Source organism: Eutrigla gurnardus (assembly GCF_963514095.1).
Source record: "Eutrigla gurnardus genome assembly, chromosome: 20".
Lineage (NCBI taxonomy): Eukaryota > Metazoa > Chordata > Actinopteri > Perciformes > Triglidae > Eutrigla > Eutrigla gurnardus.
Genome location: NC_139931.1, coordinates 17,356,297 through 17,376,240, shown reverse-complemented (window position 1 = coordinate 17,376,240; position 19,944 = coordinate 17,356,297). Strand labels below are relative to the sequence as shown.

The 19,944-nt window shown below is 42.9% G+C and overlaps 1 protein-coding gene across 3 annotated transcripts in view; it reads left to right on the top strand.

Moving 5' to 3' along the window:
* The window catches only part of caskin1 (CASK interacting protein 1), an 80,669-nt gene that overhangs the window by 45,087 nt on the left and 15,638 nt on the right, over positions 1–19,944 (top strand). For 2 of the 3 annotated variants that reach the window (XM_084037989.1, XM_084037988.1), the window contains exons 3-12: positions 5,148–5,245; positions 5,408–5,553; positions 9,831–9,926; positions 10,037–10,167; positions 11,760–11,868; positions 12,940–13,048; positions 14,563–14,657; positions 16,098–16,215; positions 16,642–16,701; positions 19,092–19,337. In XM_084037989.1, the coding sequence (XP_083894115.1) occupies positions 5,148–5,245; positions 5,408–5,553; positions 9,831–9,926; positions 10,037–10,167; positions 11,760–11,868; positions 12,940–13,048; positions 14,563–14,657; positions 16,098–16,215; positions 16,642–16,701; positions 19,092–19,337 (1,208 nt within the window). The remainder of the gene's footprint in view (positions 1–5,147; positions 5,246–5,407; positions 5,554–9,830; positions 9,927–10,036; positions 10,168–11,759; positions 11,869–12,939; positions 13,049–14,562; positions 14,658–16,097; positions 16,216–16,641; positions 16,702–19,091; positions 19,338–19,944) is intronic. The other variant, XM_084037990.1, reaches the window with a different exon arrangement.

Sequence of the window (19,944 nt, the reverse complement as noted above, 5' to 3'; positions counted from 1 at the left end):
GGGACTCCATACCTTTTTAAAGTATGGACCCAAATAACCCAGGTAGTATTGAAATTTCTCCCACTAAACAACAACCTGCATTCAATCCATTTTGTACCAAAATATAGAAGAAAAAATACTATTTGTAAAGATTTTCTATTCTATTTAAAAAAAATAAAATAAATAACAGCACATATGTGCTCATTTTGGTGGAAAAAGGGATTAAGTGTTCAAGCCGAGTGTCTTCCAGCCACAAGTTTACAGTCACTTCGCCAGCACTGTTCTAACTTTACAAACTCAGCTCATTTCTGATGGATGCTACAACAGATGCTCTGTGGCTGTAATTGACTCATTTTAATTACACAGCAGACAGTCTCCTCTGTAGTTTGTCTGCATTTCCAGAATATTGCATATTAGTAGAACGAGTATCCTGCACCTGCTTTACAGACTTCAGAGGGGACGTTACAAAAAATGAAATGTGTCCTTAAAAGTTTCTTGCATGCTGAAGCTGGCCCAGATGCTCACGTTCACAGTAAGTGTTCATCCATGATACATGTGTGACAGCGGCAGGTGGAAACGCTCATTCGTAAACGGAGATGAAAGACTGCAAACTGGGCCGAATGAGGCGCTTTCCGTAAAGATAGATGTAAAAAGAAACCCTCTCAGCGCTGCTTTGCTGCTGTAATGGGCAAATCTAATCAGCGTTGTCCCCGTTATTGCCTCTTTGCCCCTGAATTCATCTCAAAGTATTAAGTGGTCCATACTGGCTGCCACCGACATGGCTGTGTACGAGGAAGCCATAGAGGAAGTGTATGATAGGAATGCATGGATCAAGTTACATTATTGTTTTATAATGAGCACACGGCTAATGAGTCTTCACCAGTGGATTCATTTTAGATGCTTGGAGACTCACGGCGATGTTTTACCATAGTTTATCCTGATGTGTGTGTGTGTGTGTGTGTGTGAGGAAAACAGCCAATGCGGTCTCGCAGGAAGACGTAGAATGACCACAACCCATTCATTTCAACCTTCAAACTGTATTTATATTGTGTCATATCACAACAAAAGTTATCTAGAGATGCAGATTTTAATCATTTTTTTAAATGAGTAGTCAGCCGCCTTAATAATACTAGCAGTAAGACTCAAACAGGACCACAGCTGGGAAAATGATACAACTTTTACTCTCAGTAAACATTGTAAACCTGAGTTTATGGTCTCAATCTCTAGTTTCAAGTCTTCTTCAATCCAGCATGATGTTCATTTAGTACATTATGGTCCATTTAGAGTCCAACAGACCAGAAAGCAGGGGATGCTTTAGGGCGGGGCTACCTTGTGATTGACAGGTCGTTACCACGGCGTTTCCGGTCTGAGGGTGGTCAGTGTTTTTTGTCTTACAACTTTAACTCTTTCACTGTGTGTGTTCAGTTCATGTCCGTTCATTGTAACATTTACGTTGCCTTCAAATGTTTCATTCAGTGTTTGTGCGTTGATGCATTTAATTCCTCGATCGGCATCAAGCAGACAGAGTAGCAGCAAATTGGTAATGGTGGATGAGCGGAATAAATAGGAGGAGTTTGTCACATGGACACATACAGTCGTGTTTCTCATCACAACAAAGCACTCTGCGTGTACAGAGGATCTCCTTGTAAAACCTGACAAGAACCCCAACGAGACCCGAGAGTGCAATACAGGAGAGCTCCACTGCAATAACACATGCACTGAATGTGAGCGTTTGTGCAGGCGTTAATGATATGATCACGCAGACAGAAAAGGTGCGAGGACAGGTGCCAGCATATTCTTTCCTGGTACGGGAAGTGAAATGTGTTTTCTCACGTGCCTTCAAGGCTTCCACAGTTTCCACAAGACTGGAAATCCTGCAGAATGTCCCCCAATATATACCTTTAGAATATCTTCATGACCCAAAATGATACAGACCAATCCCCGCTCGTCTTCACACGTTGCTTCAAGAATAGTTTGTTGAAAATACAGCCAATGCGGTCTTAGACGGGAAAGAACATTTTACTAGAATAAATTGTCGCCTTGTTAAGTAAAGGTGCTATTATAACAAAACTCCATGCTATTTTTTTTACTCTTTCTTGATGATCTGGAATCTGTGGAAGGATTGTATGTGTGTGTTTTATGGCCAGATAAAACCTGGACACACACACACACACACACACACACACACACACACACACACACACACACACACACACACACACACACACACACACACACACACACACACACAGGGAGAGTGACATACACTAATTAGCTAAGAACAGAGACACATGGCAGTATGATATATGAGCCAGGGGAAAAGTGGACACATACTGTAAGCAGCAGCAGATGGGACGAAGAGTAATACACATTGTCTTCTTTCCATGTCGCTGTCCAGTGTGTGATTAGTGTTGGAGCCATGTGTGTGTATGTGTGTGTATATATATATATATGTATATATATATATATATACATACAGTAAGTATATGTCTCTCTCCCCTGCTAGAAAGGCCCTCCATCTCCTTTTTTATTAGCAAAGGGCAATGGAAGCCTACAGCTGTTAATTACAATGACTATATTTCATAAAGTCTGTAACATTCATTAGGCTGAAACTAAAAACTAAGGCACCATGGGCTGTCAATAAGAAAATGTATATCACACATTATTATATACATGCCCTGCTTTATGGTCTACTTTATTCTAAATGGACCATCATTTACTAAATGAACGTCATGCTGGATTGAAGAAGAGCTTAAATCAAGAGAGAAGTAGGACCATTTTATCTGAGACTTCCATACAATCAGACTTTTTTATGGAACCAGAGGCGCCCCCTGATGGCCAGTAGAGAGAATGCAAGTTTAACGCACCTCAGTTTTGGTTTCACTTTTCAGACCTGGAGGTTGCTTCCTGATTGAGACTAATTTCTTTCCATAACCATAAAGACGACAGAATTGATGAAAGATTGCAACATGATTGACTGCAGTGTTGCTCTGCATGATGCACAATGCTGCCCAGAAACGGCTAGTTGGGGTGAATCCCTGTTATCGTATGAACTACTACAGCAGGTAGGGAGCAGTAGATGGGAAGAAGAGGGATGTCTATATGGAGAGTAAAGATGGAAGGAGGCATAATGGAATAGACTGGATAGGAATTACAGGAAGATAAAAAGGACGGTAAGGCTGAAGAGGGAGGAGGAGGAGGAGGAGGAGGAGGAGGAGGAGGAGAAACAAGGAGGAAGATGGACAGAATAAGAAAGAGAGAGGCTGATGTGTGGAGGAGAAAAGGAAGAGAGGAGGGGGGGGGGGGGGGGGTATTAATATTGCATAGCAGATTTTACTATGTACTTGGCAAAAGCGAGGGCTTCCCTCCCCCACACATGCACCCCGCCATGACACACTGCAGGGCTGCCTCACTCAGCCCAGCGCAGCATTGTGTAACGCTATCCCGCTTTAACCCTGGAGGGGAAGAAAACACACTCGCCGCCGAGATGCAGAAGTGGGTGATGACCCATGCGCAGTGGGAACGCCGCTGCCGCTCCGCTCCGACGTACACATTTCAGGCTGCTGGAAGAGTCCGATGCTGACGTCACTCAATCTTTTTTTTTTAAGGTTTGATCACAATCTTACTGATTAACGATTGAGACCATAAACCACAATGTTTCCTGAGATAATACATCAAGGGAGAGTTCATTTTCTCATAGCATGCAAAAAGACTTCTTTATGCAACCAGAGGAGTCGCCCCCTGATGGCCAGAACAAATATAATACATGAGTAACGGTAAATATATTATAAAGAGGTAAAGTAAAAAACTAAATTTAAAAGAACATAGTCGCAGACAGACTGAGTGGTTGAGTATACATAATTGTGAAACATATTATGCATAGAATATTGGTATCGTGGTGTACATTGATATTGTTGAGTCAATGAAGGAATGAGTGAATTACTTTCATAAAAATAAGGATTATCAAATATAATTCAATATGATATAATATTATATAATAATTTGGTATTCGATTTTGACTTATGTTGGTCACATGGTTTACCCACTTACCAAGACAATACACACTGGCATCAAGGAATATGGACTGTATCTTGTAAAAACACATACAAATTCAACAATAACAAAACAAGCACAATTAGGAATTATTAGCATATATTAGTAGTACTCTTCGTTTTTAATGAGTTATTTGAGCGATTCAAAGCATATTAGTGTAAATAAAAGTGAGAGGAGGTGGCAGAGGAATGGTAAAGAGGAAAATAATGTGCCGGTCCACACAGGAAAAGAGCAGTGCCGGCTGAGAGAGGGAGGGAGTGGATAAAGTGGAACAGGTCATTCTGGGAGTGCAGCACTCTTCAGTATGCTGCTCCACGCTCACCGACACGCTCACAGCAAGTGTGACTCCCATATTCACTACGGTGCCTCCTGTAACTTTTCTATTTGCTCAGCAGCTCAGGAGCTTCGACCCTCACGCAGGAAACTCAACGACGGTAGGCTGGCGGTGCCGTCTCCGTGGTTACAGAACATCCGGTGTCTGATTAAGTGCCCAATCACAAAAGAGGGGTCTAACCAGAAACGAGCGCCAAAAACATTCATCTTCTTTATGATCTAATGACTGTTTAAGTTGCTGCCTTCGTTTCACGGGTCATCACTCCAATCGCTGTGACAAACATTTGACAGCAAACCTCCCGAGAAGAGCAGGAGAGTGGTAGAGAGGAGGAAGCTGACACATGTCACTGTTGATATCAGTCAGATCGAAGGCGTTTGTTTGGGAGACTCAGAAACAGATTGCATGTGTGTGTTCGTCGCCCGACTGTGTGACCTCGGGTTGTGTGAGGCTTTTCCCTCCTTACAGCCTCTCTTATGCTTATCCATCAAGGCTGACATGTCGATGTTATCTACTCCGCAGACACCCTCTGGTCTCTCTCTCTCACACACACACACACACAGAGAAAGAAAGAGAGAGAGAGAGAGTATGGATGTGTGTGGTCTAGTGTTTCCTCTGGGGTCCAAATATCATAACAACAACAACACTGGAGGTGTCTGTCATTCAAAAACCAAAAAATGAGGGATGACATAATTACCAGGAAAATAACTGTTATTCACAAATGTAACCGTGTGTGTGTGTGTGTGTGTGTGTGTGTGTGTGTGTGTGTGTATATATACTATAGGTTTGCTCCGCTCCATCATGCGGCGCTCAATGGTAACCTGGAGCTCATCACTCTGCTGCTGGAGTCACAGGCTGCTGTCGACATCAGAGACCAGAAAGGTGAGCGCACACACACACACACACACACACACACACACACACACACACATATACACACACACACACACACGCACACACACCTTACCATAGAAACACGCATTGATCATTATAATACCATACACCTCAGTGTGTGATAGACACGTTGTGCTTCTCTGCGTGCAGGAATGCGGCCGCTGCATTACGCAGCCTGGCAGGGGAAGGCGGAGCCTATGAAGATGCTGCTGAAATCCGGATCATCTGTCAACGGCCAATCAGATGAAGGACAGATTCCCCTCCACCTGGCAGCGCAGCACGGCCACTACGACGTGGTGAGTGATGGCAACGTGCAACGGATCATATGATCATAAATCATAAGGTCTCCCTGCATAAATAATGGGCCCAAAAATTGCATTTTTGGTTCCTGTATTTTTAAGGCTCTTATTTATCACTTCTCTACCATAATAGAGAGCTAGACACCTTCTACAAGTCCCTTGTGACCATATTTAAGATTATCCCGATTATCCAGATAATGGAAATTCCATTATCAACTATACGTGAGTTACATTTTTTAGGGCGATTTGCAATAAAATCATATATACTCCCATCCCTAGTATGTAGTCCCAATTTTGCTACATAAGAAAGTACACAACAAAACACACGTGTGGAGGAGGAATTTAGAAGTCTCACAGCCTGAGGAAAAGCTGCTCTAAAGTTTGGTGGTACTTCTAGATACTTCTAGAGCTCCTGCCAGAAAGCAGCAGGGTGAAGAGGCTCTAGCCTGGTGGTTTTTTTTCTTGTAATATCCTTCGGGCTCTTGGCAGGCACCCCCTATCACCGATGCTAGATGAGTACCAGTGAAGTTCTGGGCGCTGTAGAGCCCTCTGTGATATTTGACAAGAACTTGGCACAGGAATTTAGCCTCCTTAAGATTCCTTCAGAAATGTATTATTAGCTTTTTATCACCAGATGAAGATGTTTGATGACCATGTCAGGTTGTTTGTGATGATGATTCCCAGAAACTTAAGACGGCTCACTTGTTCCATTCATGTAGGGATGGGTGTCTTCACTTCCTTCTTTTCTAAAATCAACAATCAGCTCCTCGGTTCCACTGACGTCGAGCAGAACGTTATTCTCTCTAGATTGTTGATTTCCTCTCAATATGAAACCTCAGCGTTGTTCGATGACGACGCTGTCAGTAGCGGTACAGCGTGAACAGGAGGGAGCTGAGCACACAGCCCTGGGGGTCTCCGATGTTTGACATTCGAGTAGAGGAGCTGCCAATCAGAACTGCCCGGGGTCTGTTTGTGAGTACATTTAATAACCAGTGGCAGAGTGAGGTACTGCAGAGAGTGCCAGGCTTACCAATCAGTTTCATCTTCAAGATGGGTGAGGCTGTGGAGACGCTGTTATTTAGCAAACAGGGAGGATGGTTGTCCTGAAGCAGGTGTGAAGACTCTGCTGTGACAGTGATGACATCAGTAGCTGGTTGGCTCCTGTCCTCAGTACAGGACCAGGGATGTTATCAGGCCCAGCAGCTTTACTCGTCCCTCTCATCAGGGTTCCTTTGTTATCTCCTGTGGGTACCGACCGTGGACGCCTCCCGAGGCGGGGGCGACCTGACAGCCGACTCTTTGTCGAGGAGATCAAAGCGAGCGTGAAATGCGTTCAGCTCATCTGGCGGCGTGACCTCACACATGACGGGGGCGCCTGTGACATTGTGGAGCGCCTGCCACATATCTTTAGTGTTGTCGGTGCGGAGGTCTCCCCTGATGCCTCAGCCTTGATGCTGGCTTCCAGTCTCGGACGGCCGATCCTGCATGCCGAAAGGCATCTTATTTGTTTCTTGATACGACCATCACATCATTTGCCGATATACGACGTCATTGTGTTTATTCCTCAAAATTGATGTTGTTTTCCTTGGTGGCGGAGTCCTCGAACATTCACACAGTAGAGAAGCCGGAGCTTCTTCTGTCCACATATATAACTGTTGTTTCAGATGGTTTGTCCCGTTTACTCAGCTGGGTGCAAGAAGGCAGCAGTAGCAGGGAAATCTGGTGTGATGGTCCGAAGTGTGGCCGGGGAAGGACTTTAGAGCTGCCAAGAGTATTTCTGCAAACATGGTCCAGTGTGTTGTTTCTCTCTGGTGGAGATGAGGACACGCTGGTGGAATTTATGTAAAATAGAGCTATAATAAAACACCATCTGCTTGTTTGGTCATGTTTCTGCTGATGACCATTTTTTCGGGTAGGAATGTAAACAACAGAAACCAAAAACGAGGGTGAATTCTCCGGGTAGGGAACATGGCCGGCATCTCAGCATCAGTGTCTGTCGGCGCAGTAAACTGCATGCCTGTCAAGTGCAATCCCTATGATCCGGGATTTTATGATGAAGCCGGGTTTTTGTAAAGATGCACATACAGTCCCTGACTTCCCATTGCTGGGTTTAGCCTGAGTCTTATTCCATCCGTCTTATTTTCCCGGCTCTCTCATCCCTCTTTTACTCTGGCAGTCACATCGCTTCCCACGGCGTTTGGTTCCACCAGTCTGGCTGAGTGGTCGGATCATTTAATGTGATCGTCTCCAGATCAGCTGCACTTGACCCCATCCCCGTCCTTTCTTTCCCGATGTTGAGAGTCATAAATATAAGCTGGATCCCAAACCAGCAGCTGCATCCTTCGGAGGATGCGTCGGCTGAATTCGTCTACGTCGGCCGGGTCCTTTGAAGACTCCGAAATGAGACTGGTCTGGTCCACAGAGGATTCCCTGTCTCCTATCGCCTAGCAACCAGCTGCATTTGACGAGAAAGAGCCAGAGATCATATTTTATTCTTTTTATTTGATATTATGACGGAGGATATGTTTCACCGACGGAGCCATCGGTGCAGGATATACGTCGGGTGAGAGTGTATTTCTGGAAACTAGCTAAAAGAGAGTGAAAATCATTCGTCTGGGGCCAGACGCATCACATCGTGCAGCGGTTTGCAAACATGTTTGCCACATCGGCTTAACCATTACTAATAAATATTCATTCATTTTCAGAAACTAGATCCTTAAATAACCGTTAAAATGTAATGCTTTTCTGTATACTAGAGGTTTGGGGGATGTTTTATCCCAATATTTACAACATTGCTTTTGATGCATTTCATTTTTTGTGCAGAAAAACAGGAAACTAACATGGATTTGCCAAATATTAAAAAATGGCTCAATCTTATAGATTAAAAGCTTGATATAAAAGAATGCACTATTTTGCCCATACGTCTTTGTCTACACAGTTTATGATAGACTTGTACTCTCAGTGCAGGATCACGTAGTCTGATCATCATGTAAGAGGTCGATGAGTTCATCATTTGCTTTTCCCCGAGCCGTCGTCAGCAATCTGCTACGTCAAGACTCAGATCTGGAATCAGTTTACCTCGACAGGCTTTTCCAGCTGAGAAACATCCAATCTGGTTCAAACACTGCAGTGGTGCTGCAGGCCTGCCAGAGCTACAGCAGTGAAATATAGCCGAGTCACTACAGCAGCTCGAGGGGAGCGCGACGCTCAGCATTCTCAGGCTCAGAAATCCTTTTGATTTGATTAAACATAAATGATTCATACGGGGTAAAACAACCGACACTGGAGCTCTAATCTAAGCTGCTCGCTGTGTGCAAAGGGCAAAAACATTTAAAATGTTAAAAAAAAAATACGGACACGGACCACAGATTTAAAAAAAAAAATGAATCATTTAACATCCAGTGAGACACAGAAAAGCTTTGAGAGATTTGCTTTCACAACCAGTGAGACGGTGTTTTTGATCTGAGACGAGGGGGTTTAATTTGGCGCGTTCTCTTCATTTGTTCCATTTTTTAAGGTGCATTAGAAAGCACAATGAGCTAATTTCTCTGGTGGGAATTGATCCCTCTAAGTCTTTTTCCACTGTAACCGAGCTATTCCTTCACAGTGCTCCTCTAAGGCCATTGTACGGCCACGAGCCGCCGCACCCACAGGGATGGATGGAACGACGGGCAAAAACTGGCAAAACTCAGCTTTTCTGTCAGCAAACGGCTCGCTGCCATCCCTCTCTGGCTCATTAGCATACTGATTTTTAGTAAGCACACACACAAAGTCAGCTGAGGTACCAATTTGGACTTATAAGACATTGAATCGATGTTCTGATTTATGTTAAAAGGCATTTCTAGATGGAAATACAATATATAATACATAATATAATAGTGTTAATGTTTCTGCTCAGTCCTGCTTTTCTAAGGACGTGTGATTTTTAACAGAGCGTGACGTGTTCTCTGAAGGATAATGTCTGCACTTACATATACATTGCATAATTCTGTCTTTTATCCCTGCGCGTGGGGCGGAGCGCCGTTGCCTCGGAGCAAGGATGTTGTGGGTTCAATTCTGCGGGCCACCTTTTTATATGCTGTTTGAATGTCATGTGTGTTTTCTCTTAGGGGGTTTGGTTTCATCCCACAAAGTCCAATTATTATATATCATTGCACATCAGAATGTAGATGTTGAAGCTCCATGTTGAAGCCCTGATTGTGATAGTGATAGAGAACCTGCTTCAATCAAATCTTTTTCATATCGTGTGTTTGCTTGTGTGTGTGTCCCTGCAGTCGGAGATGCTGCTGCAGCACCAGTCCAACCCGTGCATCGTGGACAACGCGGGGAAGACGCCGCTGGACCTGGCCTGTGAGTTCGGCAGAGTCGGGGTAAGAACCCACGCGTTGAGGCATTGTTCACAAACGCCAGCAGCTGAAGACAATCCATCAAGTGTGATGCTTGTGTGTGTGTGTGTGTGTGTGTGTGTGTGTGTGTGTAGGTGGTCCAGTTATTGCTGTCCAGTAACATGTGTGCTGCTCTGCTGGAGCCCAAAAAAGGAGACACCACAGACCCCAACGGGACGTCTCCTCTTCACTTGGCCGCCAAGAACGGACACATAGACATCATCAGGTACACACACACACACACACACACACACACATACACACACACACACACACCATTTCTAATGAATCACTGGGTGTTAACGTCCTCCGGAGCCTGCTGAGCAAACATATATACAACACAACAGGGGAAGAATCTGATCCAATTAAGTGAAGAAATCATGTGTTGCCATTCAGCGATGCATCAGTCAGAGGCGTTCAAGGACGGTCGGGAGACTTCACACACGGCAGACGAGCAGCGGCACTCCGTCGCGCCAAATGTCAAGTCATTATGATCTCATCTCGACGGGGATGTGTCTCTAATTTTTGTTTACGTTTTCGCAAAAAGGGACTGCTGTCGTCGCGGCGACGTTAGCGTTTCGGATCCCAGCCGAAGGGTTATGTTGCGGTGTGTGAGAGAGAAGACTGTAACTGAGGGAAGATTAGAGAGAGATAAAAGAGAGAGAGGGGGGGGGGGGGGAGGAAAGTAAAGAGAGGGGTTCAAAAGAGAGACAGAGGAAGAGAGAGAATCAAGGCTTGTCGTAGTCGATCGAGCAGAGCGTGTCTGTCTAGAAGTGACACTGATAAATGATGCTCATTAGGCATGACCAGCAGAGGACACACACACACACACACACACACACACACACACACACACACACACACACACACACACACACTGACTCTAGCTCAGTAGAAGTTAGAGGGAAATGAAAGGCGTGTCGCCTCTTGTCGTCTCATCTTTCAACTTTCTGCCCTTGTTTGGGACCCAGCTGATCAGCTGATCATTCAGCTGATCAGCTGATCAGCTGAATGATCAGCTGATCAGCTGAATGATCAGCTGATCAGCTGATCATTCAGCTGATCAGCTGATCATTCAGAGTACACAGCTGCTGATCTTCTGTGCTGCGTTAAATGCTGCACACTGTTTGGACATTCCCATTGAAAGTCACACCACGGCGGGTTGGGGAGCGCGGCGGCCATTTTCAGCGTGGGGAAGCACACTGCCAGATGAGCGATAACTATACAACACGTGTCCTGTAGCATCAAAGCGTGGGGGAATGAACGAGCTAGCCGGCTCGCTAGCGCGGTGAGTTGGCTAGCTTGCTATTTCCAACATGCTGTAATGCTACACCGGCTTCAGGGTGGTGACCAGCGAGTCACACGGTCCCTCCACCTCACTTGCCTTCGGTCCAGAGAAGGGTGACCCCAGCTCTCTGTTTTATTTTGTTTTTGTTTTTTCTATTTCCCTGTTTATTGTAGTCATCATATTATTATTGTTAGTGTTATTAAAAGGTATTTTCTTCACATGCTGCCCTCTGTTAATTGTTAATTATCTTCCTTGTGTATATTTTGTAGATCATTATCATCTGTTATTGCCTTTATATAAATTATGTCCATATCATTTAATATCATGGGATTTGTTGGTAGTGAGAGAAATATAGTGAAATGTCAGCATTTATCCTTTAAATCAGTTACGGTAAACCATGATTTTTCCTCTCTCCATCTCCTCCTCCTCCTCATTCACCTCCTCTTCTCTCTACATCCTTGTTTGTCTCCTTCATCCCCTCTCTTCCTCCCTCCCTCACCTCTTCTTCCACTTCCCCGTTCTGCCGGCAGACTGTTGATCCAGGCCGGCATCGACATCAACAGGCAGACCAAAGCGGGCACTGCCCTGCATGAAGCTTCCCTGTGTGGAAAGACCGAGGCAGTGAGACTCCTGCTGGAAGTAAGAGGAACTTTACTGGGGAGCTTCGAGCACCGGCCGAGTTCACTTAAAGGATGATTACAATCATATTTTTAACCATTTTACCTGCTGTCTCCACGACGGTTAATAATATACCTCACATAGTAATGCTTGGCATTTTCTATTTTAAATAAGATTACAATAAAACACATTGGGACTCTTGTCTATGATGAAGCTATGGAAGATGTTTCTCATATCACATTGAAATGAATAAATATGTTCTGACTTATGATTTATAGGACTGTGCAGTGTTACCCTCTAATTGCCTTAAAATATTTAAAATAATGGAAAGTATGCTTTTTTTTTTTTTTACTATTGATGGGAGATATCTTCATAAGCCATTTTTGCTCAAACCTTTTGAAATTCTTTTCACATGTATAAGTGTTATATAAGTATATATATATATATATATATATATATATATATATATATATATATATATATATATATATATATATATATATAATATATGATATAATATCAATTAGGTTTTACTTGCTTCAGAGACAGATTACTCTGCTACCCGTCCTACAGTCTCATCATTATAATGAGCATATTCATAAATAGAGTTCCAGTGGGAGTATTAAATGCAGTGGGAGTCTGAGGCCTATTGCCCATTTATGAAGGTTACTCCCTGCAGAACATCTTTTCATCCCCATGTGATAAAATTGAGGCTATTAGTGTAAACTGCAATGCAAAATGAGAGATGATGTAAATTACCCAACTTTGGAGTCTTTGAACTGAAGTCGTCTTTGTTGAGCGTTTGGCTCTCCCTCTAAAATAAAGGCGGTTGTGGTCTGTTAGCTACAGGGAATGAGTGAGCATGCGTTACTTTCTGTTGACGCCATCGTGGTTCTTTATTACATCCCTGAGGTGTTTAATTAGTGTGAAGAAACACTTAGCTGATACTGTGTGTTTTGAACTTAACAATAACAGAGCAGAAAATGAAACCATTCGAAACGGTTTCACTTTTGGATTTTACACTTAACATCTGCATGAAACAAAGAAACAAGTAAATGAAATGAAAAAGTAAACTGTCTTCTCTTTCCCCAGAGCGGTATCAACGCCACAGTGAGAAACACTTACAGCCAGACTGCACTCGACATCGTCTACCAGTTCACTGCTACACAAGCCAGCAGAGAGATCAAACAACTGCTGAGGGGTAAGATGGATGGATGATGGATGGATGGATGGATGGGTGATGGATGGATGGATGGATGGATGAAGGAAGGATAGAAGGAAGGATAGAAGGATGGATGAATGATGGATGGATGATGGGTGATGGATGGATGGATGGATGGATGGATGGATGGATGGGTGATGGATGGATAGAAGGATGGATGAATGAATGATGGATGGATGGATGGATGGATGGATGATGGATGGATGGATGGATGGATGATGGATGGATGATGGATGATGGATGGATGGATGGATGAATGATGGATGGATGGATGGGTGATGGATGGATAGAAGGATGGATGAATGAATGATGGATGGATGGATGGATGGATGGATGGATGATGGATGGATGGATGGATGGATGATGGATGGATGATGGATGATGGATGATGGATGGATGGATGATGATGGATGGATGGATGATGATATATGATGGATGGATGGATGGATGGATGGATGATGATATATGATGGATGGATGGATGGATGGATGGATGGATGATGATATATGATGGGTGATGGATGGATGGATGGATGGATGATGATATATGATGGATGGATGGATGGATGGATGGATGGATGGATGGATGGATGGATGGATGGATGGATGATGATATATGATGGATGATGATATATGATGGATGGATGGATATATGATGGATGGATGGATGGATGATGGATGGATGGATGGATGGATGGATGGATGGATGGATGATGATATATGATGGATGGATGGATGGATGGATGGATGGATGGGTGATGGATGGATGGATGGATGGATGGATGGATGGATGGATGGATGGATGGATGGATGGATGGATGGGTGATGGATGGATGGATGCATGGATGGATGGATTGATGGATGGATGATGGATGGATATATGATGGATGAATGATGGATGGATGATGGATATATGGATGGATGGATGGATGGATGATGGATGATGGATGATGGATGGATGGATGATGGATGGATGGATGATGATATATGATGGATGGATGGATGATGGATGATGATGTATGATGGATGGATGGATGATGGATGATGATATATGATGGATGTACATGGTTTTAATAGGTGATGAGGTGAAGAAGTATCATTTTGCAAAGTGATGGTTTATTCTGGTTTAAAGCTCTAGTTGATAACTTTAATAAAAATAACTTCTTGTGGCCTTAAATGTGTTCAGAAACATATTTAGTCGACTGGTTGGCAGTGAAATCAGAAAGCCAAAGCCGAGCACCGCCCACCCTCTGGAGCAAACTCTCTCATTTCACAACATAACAGATATAATAACTGAAATATCTTTCTGAAAACATTTGCAGCCAGAAATAGGCAACGCAGTTACAGAATCGTGATCACATTTCAGCTTTAAATTGCTTCTCCTTAACTGGATCTATTTTATTTTATATAGTGACGACACATTGATGTGATTTATTTTGTATACACATCATTAGTATTATTAGTATTAATATATACATTTGCTGTCTCTCTCAGATGCGTCAGCAGCCCTTCAGGTTCGGGCTCTGAAGGATTACTGCAACAACTACGACCTGACCAGCCTCAACATCAAAGCAGGAGACGTCATCACGGTAACACACGCACTCACACACACACACACACACACACACACAGATAGCCATACTCAACGTTGACAACAAAAAAACCTGTCAATATGGGCAGACTAAGGGTTTCTGACATCAAAGCAGGAAAATGATGTTAATCACGCTCTGTTTGTTGACTGTAGTGATGAAGAGGTTTCACATTGTTTTAAATGACATGACAAATGACAAAAATGATGACATCTTCATCATTTTTTTTTAATATTTGTTTTTCCTCCTCAGGCTGCTAAACTATTGTTTAAATTATACAATTTGATGAGGGGAAATCACTTCTTAAATGTAATTTATTTATTTAACTCCTAGACATGCACCTAAAGAGCTGAAATAATGAGTTGATAAATCAGATTTTTCTTTATAATTCCTTAATTGTGTAAGTATTTTTTTAAAGGCAAAAACTACAAGAAAAGTTTTTGGTTCTAGTTTCACAAATGTGAATAATTTCTTGTTTTTCTAGTCCGTTTTGTTCCCAAATTATTATTTTTTTTATATAATTTTATACAAATGCCGTTTCATGGGCCCAATGATTACTCAGTTATCAAGAAATCTATCTGCAGATGAATTGATTGAAAATAATCATCAGTTGCAATACATGACACAGTTGATCCCCATTCTCGTCCCAAGGGGGAGCTACAGGTTGTGTTGCAGATAAACCTACACAGTAGAGACAGTACAAACGTCTTTCCAGTATCAATAATAATTCAATCAATAATTTTTTGCCAGATGAAAAGAAAATAGATTGCCAGTAGGAACATAATATGGGATATTAGGATGATAGATTTATTTTTTCATCTTCGTTATCAGGGTCGTGTGCGTGTAAAACTTATTTCGGCCACGAGAGACCAAAGTGTCGAACCCCATGTTCTAAATAGGTTAAAAAAGCTTTGCACACAATACCTTATACCTTGTACTCCTACATGCTTTTAGTAATATTTAGATCATGCTGTAGTAGTGTGGAATAAACACTTGTAGCTTGGATAGTTGCTCGCATGGAAAATGCTCGCGACCACGTTTGCTGAGATTACTGATGAATGTGCAAGAATGAGTGGTTTCAGCTCATTTACTACGAACGTGTTTTACAGAAACATGCATTATAAATCACAGCGTAAATTGCGGTCCACCCACCGCTCATGAATATTTATGAGCATTTATGCAGCTTTTGGCTACTTCTTACTGTAATAAGGAAGCCAAGCAGTGCCTTTGCTTTCTCCCTCAGGCTCTGAATGAACAATTTGGCTTCTCAGCTGTCTGACAGGGGATTTTATCATCCCGCTCCAAATGCAGTTCTGTACTTGTGTCTGACAGAAAAATATTCCTTTTGAGGATTTTCAGTTTTTGGGATGTTAAAAATAGATGAATGCCCATTATTGAGAGACCGTTTGAGGTGTTAAATGAAACACGGCTACATCGCAGGTTCTGGAGCAGCATCCTGACGGACGCTGGAAAGGCTGTATCCACGACAACCGAACAGGAAATGACAGAGTGGGCTACTTCCCTTCCACCATGGTGGAGGTCATCAGCAAGCGCACAGGTGTGTGTTTACTCCTATGTGTGTGTGTGTGTGTGTGTGTGTGTGTTTGTGATTGTGATGGAGGTAATCCAAATCTCGTCCAAGCCGACCGACGCTTCAGCCGTGAGGATAAATCACAGGTTTGGACTTTAACACAGAAGGAGAAGATAAACCCTTGAGGAAGGCACTTAACCTTACATCTCTCATCTCAGTTAAAGGTATAATATGTAGGCATTTGTTGGTCGCATCATTCAAAATTCACCCTCACCTCTCCGACTACAAGCGAGAGAGAGAGAGAGAGAGAGAGAGAGAGAGAGAGAGAGAGAACGAGAGAGAGTTAATGACGAGAGGGATGAGTGAAAACAAGGCTGTGAATCAGAAGAATAAAGTGTTATTTTCTCATTGTTTAAGTTTAAAGCACAAATAAACACATCCATACCTCCTCAGAAACCCACCCACATGCTTCATCCTCCTGTGGCCTGCCTGCTCTCTCTGTGCCAGCAACAGGTCTGTTTTTTTTGTATCAGTATCATATACATTGCTGTTTTTTAGGAAATGATTGCATATTATACCTTTAACTTTACCACGTTGAAACAAGTTAGAATAAAAATCCTATAATCTCGTATCACCGTGAGAGAAGACGTTTGTGAGACGGTCAGCAGCACAGTTGTATCGAACAACAAAGACGTTATTTTTTTATTTTAGTTGATCCGAATTTTTGAACTCTCACTTCAGCAGCCTGATGATGAAAGTTCCTGTTTGATCATGAGAATGCAGACACTAAAAGAACTTGTTTCATTTCTCCTCGCTGACGGTTAGCATCACCTGCTGAACGACAGTCGTCCGTTAGGAAATATGCTTATTTGTTTTTCTTCCTGGAATATGAAGCTATACCGCTATCATCAGTTAGCTTAGCTTAGCTTAGCTTAGCTTAGGTTAGCTTAGCTTAAAGACTGGAAACAATTGAGTTGGTAGAAACCTGTGCTCAGGTCGTACTACATGTCTGTGAACGTTTCCAGTGTTTGTCTAATCTAAGCTCACTGTTGATGGTATTAATCATCTCATCTAACAATAAAGCTGATGAGCATAATTCACAAAAACGATTCCTCAAATTGCTCATCGCGTGAACTTGATAGGTGTAATGTTGACGTCATCTCTGTGTTTTTATTACTGAACAGGCAGCTTATTTGTCCAATATCCCTTTTTAAACGTCGTTTCTCCATTTTACATCAGCCCAATGAGCCTTTTTTCCTCCGGTGAGATCTGTAGTCCATTCACAGCCATCATCCCAGAGTGTCACCGCGCAGTCACTCAGAGGCTCAGATGTTTTAACTGTGTTTTTGGTGTCTCTCTGGAGGTCTGGTATCTCTGTCTGTCCATCCGTCTGTCTCTCTGTAGTACCTGTCTGTGTGCCTGTCTCTGTTCCTGTCCACCATGATCACGTATCTCACTCACCGCTTTCATACCGTCTCACCTCTCTCACACCTTTCCTGCTTCTTTTATTACTGCGTTTACTGTTGAGTCCGTTTACCACCGTGGAACAGGGAAGTTGTGGCTGCATCTGTCCTCACATACTGTGTGTTACATAGAACAGCAGCTGGGCTGACGGTACGAAACAGCTGGAGCACTCTGCTCACACAGCCATACTGACTAATCATCGCCAGGCCGCAACTGCACACACACTCGGGGCTACGGCAGCTGTTTTAGCAAGAGGTTTCATTTACTCAACTGTTTTTAACTTTGAGTTATTCCATTTTGTTACCACCAATAAGAACAAGGATGTTACATTAGACTTTTTTTTTACGGTGCACATAAATGCTCACATACATCAACCAGATAGACCTGCAGCCATCACAATGTAGCTTCTTGATGGTTATCAGGGCAGGTATCTACATCACCAGCTATCTAGGCTAGGTCCTAGTCATGTTCTGTAAATAACTAATATAGAATTCTAGATATTATTAAGATTTGTCTGATTCCCAATTTGTGCAGATTGACCACCTTTGAGCAAAACTGTCCATGAGTTGATGCACAAAACCTGTAAAGGTTTTTTTAGATCCTGAACCAGACCATCACCTCCTTGATGTATGCAATAAGCAAGTCCCTTATCCTCACCTAACCTGGAGGGGGGGGGGGTCTATGCTAACACTGTAGCTTCTCCATCAACACTAAAATTAACGGCAGCAACCTTGTTGTTTGTACCATAGACAGTCTTTTGCCTTTGTATGCGATAGCACCGCCCCAAAGATTCCCCTGGCGTTTGGTGTGAACACACCTAACTGCTGTGTGTTGGTGAATCCATGACGCTGTCCGTGGTGCTGAAGAAGTGGACGAATTTGTAAATGGGACCTTTTCTCCTTCTCTCGGTCTCATCTGGGATATAATATATTCTCTGAAAAACTCTGTCTGGGGGTCGCGATGCATCGCCCTGAGCTTTATCTGAGCTCAACAACCTGTGTTTGGGAAAATATCTGATGAGTTATGGAGGTATTTAACTACCGAGAGGAGATGTTCATGAGGCAATAAACACTGCTAGATATATGGCGACTGGAATCTTCTTACATATTTGCATTATACTGCTAATGAGCCTGTGACATAAAATAAGACTGAAAGAGTAAAAAGCAGCTAATATTTGGGAGCATCCGTCACCTCTCTCTCCACCTCCATACGTTTCATTTCAACACTACTCACATGTTTGTCCTTCTCTTCGTCCTCCCGCCTCTAACATCAGCCGTTTGTTTGATTTTGTAACTTCAGCCTTAGTTTAATTTTTTCTTCCCCCCCTTCTTTCTTACATGTAATTCTCTGTTTTGTCGTTTGTGTGTCCCGTGGCGGTGGTTCACTGTTGGCTGGTTGTGTGTGTGTGTCGGTGTGACGTCACGCTGGGTGTTATCTAGGTTTGGCCAGCACAGTCATTTGCACTCAACAGTTTCAAAAGATACCGCTGGTCCCTCCGGCGACGGTTGCCCCTGCCAACGCGGTAGTCAACGGCAACGACACCACGTTTCATCAGATCCATATCCTGCCTCCACCGCCTCCTCCTCCACCACATTCCCATCAGCCACTGCTTCCACTTTTCACTTCCTTTGGCTATAGCAAGTCGCCCGTGACAACCCCACAGGGAGACACACCCACTGCCCCAGGTACACGGCCCCTTTTTCATTATTTGTATTATTATTATGATTATTATTATTATGGTTATTATTAAAGCTTCAAGGGACGCTTTCCTCTGCCCGTACTCAAAACCGTATTTCTGATTGGTCATGTCAAATTCAAATTTGTTTTAAATGCTGTCATAAGAAGGCATCCATTGAAGTTTTCTATTACGGATCATTATTTATGTAACTTTATGTGTTGATCATACCGTATAACTTTTATTTTTCTGTTGTTGCTGTTGTCATCTCCATCACTGAGAGCCAGAATCAGCCGTTAGAGGGGACTCTAATATGTTTCATTGTATCATTAATGTAGAAATGAGAGCTCACTCGCTGGACATACGCGATATAAGATTGAAGGAGAACTTATTCTTTGTTGTTGAACTTAAAATATGTCATATATGCAGTTACACGATGTATGACAAAAACACATTAAGTGTAAATGGGCTAACACAGTTGTAATCCATTAGATTTTCTTCAAGTCAAACGTTTTATCCTGTTTATGGTCTGTAATAAATCTCTATACAGCCATCTTTATTAGTAGCGGAGTCCACCATCACTATACTGGAAGTTGTCCTCCCTGTTGCTTAATTCT